Below are 13,335 nucleotides of genomic sequence, written 5' to 3' on the forward strand. Positions count from 1 at the left end.
ATGACAAAGCATCAGCCTTCAGGACAAGGACGCCTTCTGTACCGACAGCGCTGATTCTATCGGTCACTCCCATTGTTTAGGCTTCCCTCCCAATTCTGGAACGATGTGTTCAGATTTGCAAAATTCTTCCAAAGACTTGCTGAAAACATTTCTATTACTGACAGGTTTTCAACTCTTGTTTACATTAGCAATTACACAAGGAAAACGACCTCGACAGCAAAAATCTACCACGGAGCAGGAGACGACATAGCTCACCGCTACGTTCTAATGCATGTATTTTAAAGTGTATTTATTAATGGTATGCTCTGGCCACCATGTTTCCCTGCTCACGTGCCAAAAAGACACAAGCAGATTTCCAAAACATCAGTTATTTTATAACTAAATTAAAGTCTTGCTTTGAGGGGAAACGCAGCAATGTTGTTGGAACTTCTGGGGGAACTGCAGGTGTGAGAGAGCGAATAGTTCACTGTCGCTTTATTCAGTGAAACCTAAGCATTGATGTGCCTTCAGCTCCACAGAGGGCGGAATAAATCACACAGACCTGAAGCTTGGGGCAAAACCCAACCTCGCCAGAGCTGGTGGCTGCGTTGCCAGATGCTCCATCCGTGCAGGCGCGTGGAAACAGAGGCAAACTGAGCAAGCAGGCAAAGTGGGACCTGGGTGATTTCCCAAAAGTCCTCTTTTGAGACTTTCTCCAGGTGATTTCCTTATTTGATTTTGAGTGTGTGCCCACCCGGAGCATTGGACATGCCCATTCAAATGTGTGCATACACTTCAAGGGGGAATGTATGTGAATTTTTATTATCAGTCACTTTGAAAAAGGTAGTGAGTTTTCTCATGACTTGATACTGTTGGAACAATTAATGTAACTTCAAATGTATTCATCCCTCCCCACCCCACCCCACCCCACCCCACCCCACCCCACCCCACCCCACCCCACCCCACCCCACCCCACCCCACCCCACCCCACCTTCTTTTAACTTTCCTTAACTAGCGTTCTCAGTAGTACCATTGATATTTTGAGAGTTTGCTAGGGATTAGACAATTTCTTCTATCATTTTGATTGTGTGATTAAAGTGTTGATGAAAACGCATTATTTACTTAGAAACCTGATATTTTAGGGTGATTTTAAACCCTATAGTGCTTTGAATTTCTTTTTTTGCAGAATATATTCTAGACCTCAGATTTTTAAGTCTTGGTAAGACTATCTTTTTAAATTAAACTTTTACATTTCTCAAATATTTAGTACCCTACTGCAAATTTAGGTCTAGCTACCCCAGTAGATACCATGTAACCACTTTGAATCACCTAAAATAATCTGTTTAAAATTTCATCTTAGCATACCATCACCCATCAAAGTCATAGTTTAGCAAACAAATCCAATGGATTCTCAACGAATCACTCATATTAGGCATATTCAATGAGTTTTTATTTATTTTTCTGCAGAAAGACCACAAACAAGCAAACAACAGTAGCTTTTCAAAACACTGTATGTTCCTCCCTAACAAAATTACCCCTGGTGATTGTATCATGTTCTGACAGCTCTAATTTTCTAGAGGATTCACTTATCCATATTTATAGCAGCTGATAGGATTTCAGTTGATTGATTGCGACATTTTGTCTAGACCAGAAGGCCAATGTTTACTATGGAAGATTCATTTGGGGGAACAAGGTAGTATTTACACCTAAAAGGCCAAAAGAATAAAATGATTTTAAAAGATATATTGCCTTATGAGCTTTTAATGGTAAAACAGGTGTCAATTTTTTTTTAAAGCAGAATAAGCTAAGTAATCATAACCAAACTAGTCTTTGGACAGCCCTTCAATTGTTTTGCTTTTCTCCAGAATACTGTTTAGTAAAAAGCATTGTCCGTTTTTTGTTCCCTGACATTCTGAGGTTACAAGTACAAAGGTTTACAGAGAAATAAAATGGGAATTAGCTCCACTTAAATTACTATTGGCATTTCTGGCCTTTCCACAAGTGATTTTGGAGCTCAATGGCAGAAATGCCAGGAAGAGTTTATTCTTTGCCAACAGACACAAAATCAGAGAGGCCATGAAAATAAATCCCCAGTAAATCCCCATTAAATGAGAACATGGGAGCTTGCGCTCTGTTTCTGTGTATCTAGATGCCTACGTAACAACAGGAATCATACGCAAAGACGGATGACAACTGCTTTATAATCTCTAATAACAAAAATAATTCCTTACTTTAGGGAAGTGCTTCTCCTTCTACTAAGGGTTTGCACAAATATCATCAAGGTTATAAACAGAAGTGTAACTTAGGGAAAATCAAGAGTTAACAGGAAAAACACATCAATTCATGCCTTGCCATTTGATAATTTAAGAAGAAAATATATTAGCACTCAATCCTAGTCACTACTTAAAATGATCAGTGAACAGTGGACATTATCCTAACCAGTTATTAGTGTATTCAAGGAAAGTGCCATCTCACATACATACCACAGTTTTCTTCATCACTGTCATCATCACAGTCGGACTTGCCATCACATCTTCTGGAGGCCATAACACACCGTCCTGAGCCACACTTGAAGTGACTAGGTGAGCATTCTGTTTAAAAACAATGAGATATATTACCGTCAATAAAGAGAAAACACAGATCCATCAGCTCATTTACCTATTTATGTGTGGAATGTTATCAAAAGGCTATTACTAAAGATAAGGCTGGTCCTCTGCAAAGTTGAAACAGCCAAAGTTAACGTGGCTTTCTTCTGTCTGCTTACTAGCATCTTCCTCCTGCATCCATGGCATCCCTTCTCCAGATCAGCTGTTCAATGTCTTTACACTTTCCAGTAATTAACTATCTTCTTGAATGGACATCCTAACATTTGCCAGGGCCAAAAATGTCCTGTGGAATCAATGCTTCTAACTTCCCAGCTGCCATTAACATGTCACAGTTGTTTCCCACTCTAATCCTTCCACCTGGTGGATGGGTCCCCAATTCCATTTCTCTACCTGAAGATCCTATATTGCCAAGATCTCCTAATGCTTTGCACTTGAAGGAACCAAGGCCTAACCATTACCTTCAGAATCCCTAACGTAAGAGCAGTATCCATATATGATGGGCTCTGTGAGTTAAACATTGTTAAAATAAATACTTGGATTATTAAATTCATCTCTGCAATTTAAAAAAAGTGTATTTATTGATTTCAGAGAGAGGATGGGAGAGGAAGAGAGAGATAGAAACATCAATGATGAGAATCATCGATTGGTTGCCTCCTGCATGCCCCCAACTGGGGATCGAGCCCCAACCTAGGCATGTGCCCTGACTCGGAATTGAACCATGACCTCCAGATTCATGGGTCAACGCTCAACCACTGAGCAACACCAGCTTGGCTCTGCAACTTATTTTTAAAATGAAGCCCATGTCTAACAGGTGAGTACCAAATTCTTCAGAGCAATCAAGTTTGTAGATTCATTCACCTATGCAGTCTGATTGTCAACTAAATAGAAAAAACAACAGCAGCAGAGAGACTTCAAAACAGTAGCTAATATATTCATCCATATTAGATATCCCGCTGAAATTAATTTAAAAATTAACCTTCCACGTCTTCATCAGGCATTAGGCAGGTTTGATTGTCTGAATTTTCCTCTGGGAACCGGTTGCAATCTGTGTCTTCAGGCCAGTGTAGGCCCACGATATCAAGAACAGATTCACAGCGTTCTTTGGAATGTTTACACAGTGCTCTGAAAGAGCAAGAAACACAAAACATTAGAAGCAGAAATAACTACATCTGAAATGTATGTTAGGAATCTACGTAGGGTTTTAATACTGTGTGGGTGTCTGCGTCTGTGTGGTATGTGTCCTTGGGGTGTGTGTGTGTGTATACACGGGTGGACAAAAGTAGGTTTACAGTTGTATGCGAAACAGAGTTTATTCTTGTATTATTATTTATTAATTATTGTATTATTTTCCATTTGAACAACAGTAAACCTAGTTTTTCCCACCTTGTATATAGATGCACATACACATAACAGGTACTAGGGAAACCAAAATGAGTAGTCTCTCTACAAATGGAATACATTCCAGCAACATACTTTCATCAAAAGAAATGTCACTGCAGAAACAGAAATAGAGATTTGTTTTGTTATGTGTTTTATAGATATATTTTTGACATATAACATTGTGTAAATTTAACAAGAAAAACCTCTTGATTTGATATGTTTATATATTGTAATAAAATCGCCGTTGTGGCTATAGTTAGCACACCTACCACGTCACATAATTACCATTTCTTTTCTTTTTTAAGTTTCAGAAACTTTTTTTTAATTAATTTTTTAATTTTATTTTTGTTTAAAATATTACAGATGCCCCTTTTCTCCCCCATGAGCCGTTCCGCCCTGCCCCTCCCCCTCCCCAGTCCCTCAGGTGAGCTCTAGACTGTAGTGTGATGACCGCGACACGGGACGGCTGTCTGCGATCACTAGCCTGCGCGTTGGGTCTCTAGGACCTATTTGTCTACTAGTCGCAAGTCTGTACCTGGAACAGCATCCAGAACACACATTCCCTTCTTCACTTTGCCTTTCTCATTTCCTCTCCTCTCTTTATTTTTTAAGACAGACACATTCTCCAGCATTTTCGCTCCAAGCTGGGAAGCCCCCACATCTGTTTGGAGAGCCTGCCGCCGGCCGTGGACGATGCACCCTCGCTCGGAGGCCGCCCCGGCGAGCAGCCGTGCGGCCGCTCATGGCCTGCCTGGCTCACCTGAGGATTCAGTGCCTCCATTCCTCCAACTAAGACCAACACTGTTGCAAAACCAGCTGCTTCTCCCAAACCCACCTATGCTGAGCTCAAGCTGGTTAAAACAAAGTTTGTTGGGGTGGTTTTTTTTTTAAAGAAAAGACATACTCAGCATTGTACTAAGTGCTTTCATTTGTGTTCTCATTTGTACCCAGAATATTTTTCAACTGAGGTATCAACATGTCTCATGAAAGGGATCTTTACTTCCTATGAGGGGAAAAAACATGGTTTGCCTCAATACATCACCAGAAATTAGTTAAATTTTCTTTTAAAAAAGTAGACACATCTGAAGTAAGTTCCGAGGCAAATTTCTTATTTCCTTTTAAATACATTCTTATTTGTCAAAGTCTCAACCTTTAAGCTGTAAGTTAATTTCAACAAGGTGGGGGATGATTAGCCATCGAATCAGGAAGTTTCAGAGAAAGTTCTGTCTGATTTAAGTCAGGACGAGACAGAGCATAACTCGAGGCTGGTTTAGCCGAGGAATGTGGGGAGAAGGCAAAGCCAAGGCGTCCCCAAATCTGTTTTGCAAAAATGGGAAGTTCAATTACTGTTTGATAACTTTCTGTTGGATTGAACAGTTTGTTGTAGATTTATAAAAAGTGTATATAACTCAACTGCTGCTATTTTAAATTACTCACAGAATGCCTAATTTATATGGAAGACTGTGTAGTGCCTGACTCTACCATTTCCTATTTTTTCTGTAAAGTGGAAATACTACGACACGCAGCATGCTAGCTGCAAGGGGCAGTGTCCTTACCATTAGCTCTGTGGTGCTCAGCCACAGACAGCAGCCCTGATAGTAGGGGTCTCCCTCAAAAGGTGATTTTGAGGATGAGATAGCAGAAGTACCTTAAAGTGTTTAGCACAAAGTAAGGGCTTGATAATGTTAGATTTTTCTGACTCATAACTTAAAAACTAATGTTAAGTAAACGGGCTTGACAAAAGCAACTATGTACTGCTTCATGAATATTAGTAAATTATTTTTGTTTTTCCTCTAAATAAATATCAAATTGTAAAATTCATTTTCATATCCACTGAAAATGAAAGGTGTATGTGTATGTATAAACCTAAGAAACAGAATTAAAATATCTAAGAGAAGTTCACCAAAATGTTGACTGCAAAATGTTTCAGGATCAGTCTCATCTTAGGCATTTTTGAGATGAAATTTAAGCCTGAAATTATAAATTATATGTGAATGTAAATTTGTTCCAGAAAATACTGCATTGGGGAAATTTTTATATACATATGAAAAGAAAGTCAAGTACAAGAATGTGTTAAGTACTTTTAAAAGCAATTATTCATTATCATCGACCTTGCCTAGCAAAAGGGAAATAAAATTTAGAAATATGTAACAAAAAATTGGTAGGTATTTTATTAGTGATACTTAAAAAAAAAAACTTAACAGAAATCTTCAGAATTATGTTTGCACGAACCAACATTAAGTTTTACTCTATTTGTATATATTATTCAGTGCCGCAAGTCATTTTGAAATTTTATTGTTTCCTGCCCCACTCTATAGGTGCCCCTTCCTTGTCATCCACTTGATATTCAGTATATAATTTATCGTTTTCCCATCTGTCCACCATATTGATATTATTGCTTTTTCTTAAACCTCTAAGTGACTTCTGATCCCAACATATGGTTTCCATAGTTACCACTCACAAGTAGACAAGCACACCTGCAGCCTCGCCCCTTGACGGAAAGCAGCGCTGGGGAGAGCGGCAACCCGCTCCGCCTTGTGCGCGCGCCTTCCTGACTGCAGCCCACACGTGGCACGGAGCACGGACCCGCCGCTGAGCAGCTGAGTTCCTGCTCGGCCGTCAGGCCTGTGGCTTGTTCTGGGCTTACAATCACTAGGGAGCACTTTCCACTTATGCACATTCATTTACTCTCACAACAGCTATGACTCTCCTGATTTTACAGGTATGGGAACCGAGGCTGGGAGAAACTGAGGCAACCGCTTCAGGCTGTACACCAAGTAGAGAAGAGCCGGGACTTGAATCAGGCAGTGGACTCCACAGCAGTGCTCTTAACCCATCGGATATCACTCACATCCTAAGTGCAAGCTGCATACTTGAAAATGTTGTCCCTTATCGCATTCAAGCAGGTAGAAAAATCGTCAGGGATGCGCATCCCGTCCAGCCAGTGAAGCTGGCGGTGTGTCTCCTTCAGGCCACCCGTCGTGTCACATAGCTAGCCTCTGAGTGCTGTGAGAAGGCAGCATTTGGACATCAATGCCGCCAGAGGAAGAGGCGGATAGGTGGGCCCGGTCTTCTGCTAACTCACACCCTTAAAAACGCTTCTTGATCCACTAAGATGACACATGTGATTTTATTTGATTAAAGTACAGAAACTATTGTGAAAGGCAGTTCATACCTCCCTCGTCTGGTACTCCAGGAATGATTTGTCACTCAATTGTTCATTCTAGCATTCCTCCGCCACCTCTGGGATGTGTTACTTGTTACACACCGAGCTCCTTAGCAAGATACCGCTCTGTCTGAACTGAGACAAGTCCTCCTTCCCTTGGTTCTCCCCGAGGGAAAATGAGGATGTTTAGGAGGGACCCCCTGTATTACCTGCAAGGGGGGATACGCTGGTTTGTATTCACATCACACTTCGGTACCAAGATGGTGCAGGCAAAGAACATGAGATATTTGTAACAGTTGGTTTGAACAAGGGCAGGGAAAAGAGAGGACTCCCAGCTGAAGGATGCTTCCTTCTGAGTCCTGTGGCCAAGGTAATTTGGATAATTTGTATGGTTGTAGGGCAAATTCATGCAGAGTTCCAACGTAATCGGTTCACATTGACCTACCGAGGAAACACATACACAGACACATACGTATATTAATTTTGCATATGAAACAATTTCTTAAAAACTTATGAAATTAAAGTCTGCATTCTCTTTAAGGTAGCTCAGACTAGAATGCAAGCAGTATATAACATTGCTATCAAAAGATAAGCAATTGATTAGTGAAGTGCCAAACCAAGATTCACTCCTCATTTCCGTACCCGTGGCTGCCAGCTCAGTGCCCAGCACGCGTGACTTAGAAAGTCTCTCATGGTTCCCTTTGGCCCGACTTATCCGAAAGCGGCTCTTTCATGATCCTTTCCCTCACTTCAATGTTTTCTTCTGATGTATTCATTACTTCTAACCTAGTATATTCCTTATCATCATCACAGCCATTAAAAAACAATCAATTTGGCTAAGTAGGCAATTAAGTGATTTTTCTACATTTCATTGTTGATCAATGGATTTAAACTGAAGGCTATAATATATCAGGGGCAGAGCAGCCAAAGATCTGTTAGCTACCCACTGCCAATGAGATAAAATCCTTACCCATTAGGCTGGCACCCAACGCTATTCCATATTCCAGCCACACCCTAACTTTCCAGCCTCATTGCCTATGACTATCCCATTAGCAGTATTTCCTTGGCAATGCTGGATATTTTAAGAATTGCATGCTTTTGTGAGCCCGGTTAGCTCCTCTTTACCCCTCTTTTCTTGGCATACTTGTAATTACCCCTCAAATGCAGTCATGGTCCTAGCTGCCAGGTAAATAGAGTGCTCGCTGCCTGGACTAACCTTTCCTATCCTCCCCATGGAGCTAACCCCTCCTCCGTCTGCAGGACCTGTCATAAACACCTCTTCCAGGAAGGCTTCCCACCCCCAGTCTGAGTTCCCGCTTAGCGCCGTGGCATCTTAGGCGTGTTCCTGCCATACACTCACTGTTCTCTGCTGTATTCTTTACTCACTTGCCCCCCACCCCCACCCAAATGGAAGGTTTTTGAGGAATGAGACTACACTTGTTCATCTCAAGGTCAGCACCAAGGACAGCGGCAGAAGGAAGGAAGGAAAGGGGGGAAGAAAAAGCGTCAGGAACTATCTTAAGCACATACTATGTAAAAATAATAAAAAATATAGTCCCTTCCATTAAGGCACTCCACGACATTCACGGGAAGACACACATGCCAGCTGCTGTAGCAGAACGTGGACAGGCCGGGACAGTGGCAAGGAGCTCAGAGGGACAAGGTGGAGCAAGGGTGGTTCAGGAAGCTTTCCAGGGGTCTGGGCCGGTTTAGGGGATGCCGTACAAAGGCCCCCTGGTCCCTCTCTGTCCACAGCAGACGTGCCGGAGAGGAGAGGGTAGTCAAGTAAGTGTCTTCCTAGAATCAGCCCAAGCAGACCAAAGGCTCCATGTCTTAGTAACAGTAATTATTATAATTATTTTACTAGGAAGTCATATGCACGCAAATAGATTGACAATCAGAACTGGGGTGAAATATTAACACAGCTCCAGTGTCTTCAAGAATCTAAGGGCTTCAGAGAGATTATGTTGATAAGAAGCCTGGCATTGGCCAGACGGAAATCATTATGGACAAAGGGTAACAGACTCTCAGTTTACCGGGGAAGACGTGACATTGCAAAGTTGGCACAATCTTGAGGGTGAGTACAGGGTGGAAAGAAGAGAAAGAAACAGAGAGGGTGGCACAGCCTAGGAAATACAGTCAGCAACACTGTCGTAACTATGTGTGGTGCCAGGTGGGTACTGGAAATATCAGGGGACACTTGGTAAAGTGGATGACTGTCTAACCACTGTGCTGTGGGCCGGAAGCTAACATAAAACACTATTGAGCGTAAGCTGTCATTGAAAAGAAGGAAAAAGAAGGCACAGGCAGGGTATGAGGTTGGGTTGGTTTATCATTTCCTTTGTTTATGAGAGAGGGCGAACATTTGCATACTTTTATTGCAGATTGTTTTAAAAATGAATGTTCCTCTTAACAATCAAAACAATACAAAGATGCATAAAGTAAAAGTTCATCACCTCCCCACGCCCCGTTCTCTCCCTCCCGCAAACCATGAGCTGAGCGGGAATCCGTGTGCTCGCTGCTCATCTGCACGCACACAGGCCTCCCCACACACGGACGGAGGGGGTGTCTGTTTTGCCAACGCACACTCTGTGGGCAAGTTTGTTTGTTTTTCTTAATTATTTATCATGACCATTTCTGAGTCAGTAGATATAGCTCAACTCTATACTTTTCCTAATTTTAAAAATGCAATTTCACAAAAATGGGATCATTCACATAGATTTCTGACGCAGTCTCATTTCCCTTGCATAGGCCTTTCCTTTCTCTCTCTTCCTCTACTGCCCTATCAAGTTTAAACTTTCTATTAGTGTATTTCATTTAGTTGATTAATAGATATATCATATGGGTAATTTTTCTCTCTTGATGTGTGGAGAACTAGTCGCTTTTTATTTGGGATAAGATATAACCTTTAAGTGTTTCAAAACCAAGGGGGATGAATGGATTAAGTTATGATCATTTATTATTCTGAAGATCTTTATTGAATGTGGTAAGATTAATAGAATCTTGTTTAATTCCTTCATAATTCATTCTTCACACCGTGTTGAGTAAGGGAAACTCTCATGATATCTGTCAACCTTAAATTCTGTGATTGATGATACCAATAAGCTTTTTTATTGCATTAGACTCGCTCCCTGGCCTGGGTTACAACGGCCACTAGAGGGCAATCGTGTCACAAACATGTGAAGATGTTCATGTGCCACAGGACTCTTTCCAGGGGGAGTTGGATGCAGTGCCGGGCACAGTATCCTGAACCTAAGTGGGATTTAATGACTATCTGTTGAAAAAACAATGATACAGTTGGAGTCTCAGTGATATCCCACCTTTCAAAGTCTGAAACAAGATTTATTTACCTTAACCAAAGGCGGAGTTGTTAACTAAATGCTGTTACCTCCTTGCCATGATGCAATACTCTGAAGCTACTGGAAATCATGTATTAAATGATGGTCATTTACTTGAGCCAATGTCACTTTTCAACACCCATTGGCATCTATAATATTCTAAGATTTATCCTTGCCTCACACTCGAAGTCTCTCTTTATCATTATTTGTTAATTGAGATATAATGGGCATATTATAGTAGTTGCGGGTGTCCAACTAAATGACTCAGCATATGTATGTTACTATTGTTAATAGTTTGATGAGTTATTATAAAGTCAACACCCCTGTAATTTTCACCCAGGTCAAAAAATTGAACTTTGCCAGGCATGCTCTTCATATACCCTGTCTAATATCAAGCTCCTCTCCCCTCAAAGTAACTACTGAGTTTCAGAGGCACCACGTCCTTGCTCTTCTTTATAGTTTTATTACCTAAGAGTGCACCACCCCTAGTTATTACAGTTTAGACTTGCCATTTTTAAAAAACTTGTCTGTCTTTTAAGTCCCTTATAATATCTAGGTTCCCCCTCTGTGCCTTTATTTTTCCTTATAGCTTAACTATCGAAGAGCCCAGGGAGTGGGCCTGTAGAGTGTGCCGGAGTTTGCTGCTTGCAGGCTCTGTGAAGTTTAAACACTTTCCACTGTCCCCCCTATTTCCTGAGCACTAATGTCTGAATACAGATGCAGAGGCCTGGTCGGGTTTCATCCCCTTGGCAGGAGGCACTGTAGTGTCTTTCATCAGAAGACACGTGTCTGAGTCTTTTTTTTGTAACATCCGCAGCTGGAGATGCTCACTGCCTTAACCCTTAAATCATTGTGTTACCAAATAGTTATATCCTAATTCAGTCATTTATTTTTCTCTTTCTGATTGGGAATGCTCTCAGCTACTATTTCCTCCTTAGGACTAAAGTTCCTAACCATTATGTTTGGATCTTTACCACCCACCATGCTATTCATTCCTTCCAACTAGGGAGTGCAAAGAGAGGGCAGGAAATTGATAAACCTTGGCAAATTATTCAAAGAGCAAAGCTGTTCATTTCTCCCTTGGCGTTGAAGAAAAGAAAATGCAGGAGTAGACACGTAGAACTAAAGGTTGGTGGAACACTGAAAAATTTGGGAGAGTCCCTGAGGCATGAAGTCATACCTAGCATCAAACAGCCGTGGCGATCAAGGGAGCGGAGAGCGGGGAGACATGCGCCCAAAAGCTGCTCTCTCCACCAGGTCCCCCAGATGTCGGGATTGCATAGTACAAGGCAGAAGTGACGGACTAGCCCCTCCACACCAGGGGCAAGGATATGTCTGAATTTTGCCTCTGAGCAGGGTGCAAATATATTAAAGATTCTGGGCTATGAGTTGCTGAGGTGATGCTGTGATACTTCAAGCTGTCAGTACACGGTATCATCGGGCGTGTGGTTTGTGGGCCTTTTTCTATCACTGACATTATTACAGATGTCCCCCATTTTCCCCTCCTTTGCCCCCCTCTACCCAGGCCCCACCCTCCCTCCCTCTGGCCCTAACCACATTGTTGTCTGTGTCCATGGGCTATGCATATATGTTCTTCGGCTATTCTACAGGCTAAAAAAAAAAAATTGTATGCATTTCTGGGAATCTGAGATATGCTATGCACCTTCTTGGAAAATTCAGACTTTTCACAACCAGTTTTGGGGATGCCACAAACCCCTGCAGCCTAGTCATGAACAGGCCACTACAGCAGCAATTCTCAACTGGGCTGAACACTGGAGTCACCTGGGAATTTTTTTAAATACTGATGCCTGGGTCCCACCCAGTGTATCTCCGGGGATCATTAGAAAGTTACATAATATTTTATAGGATGACAAGAACCAGTGTGTTCAAGGACTAGAATCCCAGCAAGTCCAGTGACGCACTGGCTCCAGCAGACAGAATATCCACATTCTCCCAATTCACACTCTCCACGGGAAGGAGCCCGAGAAAGGGCTCTGTGTAGTCATGACTCAGAATCTAAGTAACAACAGTCTCTCCCGTGATAGATCCTCAAATAATTAATCACTTTTCAAGTGCGCAAAGAGTTTCTGAGAGGAGACGCTAGCAGTCCATCTTTTCAGAACACCAAGCACACGCCTATGATCCTGAAGCTGTTTGAAAAATAAGGCCCAACATCTTTACTCCCAACTGGAAGTCAGGCATGCGCACTGCTCTAAGTAATGGGACCAGCGGGAATGGGGACCAGCGACTAGCCCGGTGCCTGCGCTCAGAAGAGGGGGTGCAAGTGCCGAATACACGTGGGCGGAACCAGGCCAGAGAGTCTACGGTGAATGGGGAAGCTGACGAGACAGCGCGACACCGGGGAACCTGCGTGTATCTGAAGAAAATAAAGCAAAGCAAAGCGGTGACGACGGCCGGGCAGGCGGCAGCTGCCTCCGCACTGAACGGCTCCCGCAGGAGCGCGGGGACCATGTCTCTCCTTTTCACCATTAAAGCGCCCAGTGTCCATCCCGTGCCTGGACCGTTGTACCCATGCCGTAAATATCGCTTCAATGTATGAACCAGAGCTATCTAGTACCTTCTACAACTTATTTTTTTGACAGATAGCATACTTTTTAAATTTTAATTTTGAAACATTTCAAATATAGAGAAACTACGGTAACATAATCTTCACCAAAACGTGACACAAGCTCTTCTGACTTGTTTTGAGTCTAACAGTAAGTGCCATTCCATATCAACAATGCCCAAAACTTTAACAATAAACACCTGTCTTTGAGATCACACTGTCAACTGTTCCAATTCACTCATCTCAAGTTCAAGGTGAAGTAAAATAATTCTGCAGAAGTTCTGGAGCAGGTTGGGAGGT

General features: G+C 42.1%; 1 protein-coding gene across 3 annotated transcripts in view; it reads right to left on the reverse strand.

Moving 5' to 3' along the window:
• The window catches only part of CORIN (corin, serine peptidase), a 179,065-nt gene that overhangs the window by 38,009 nt on the left and 127,721 nt on the right, over positions 1-13,335 (reverse strand). For all 3 annotated transcript variants that reach the window (XM_081139845.1, XM_081139846.1, XM_081139847.1), the window contains 3 exons: positions 7,341-7,572; positions 3,562-3,707; positions 2,463-2,570 (listed from right to left, as the gene is read on the reverse strand). In XM_081139845.1, coding sequence (XP_080995971.1) covers positions 2,463-2,570; positions 3,562-3,707; positions 7,341-7,572 — 486 coding nt within the window. The remainder of the gene's footprint in view (positions 1-2,462; positions 2,571-3,561; positions 3,708-7,340; positions 7,573-13,335) is intronic.

Source organism: Miniopterus schreibersii (genome assembly GCF_964146895.1).
Source record: "Miniopterus schreibersii genome assembly, chromosome: 1".
Classification (NCBI taxonomy): Eukaryota; Metazoa; Chordata; class Mammalia; order Chiroptera; family Miniopteridae; genus Miniopterus; species Miniopterus schreibersii.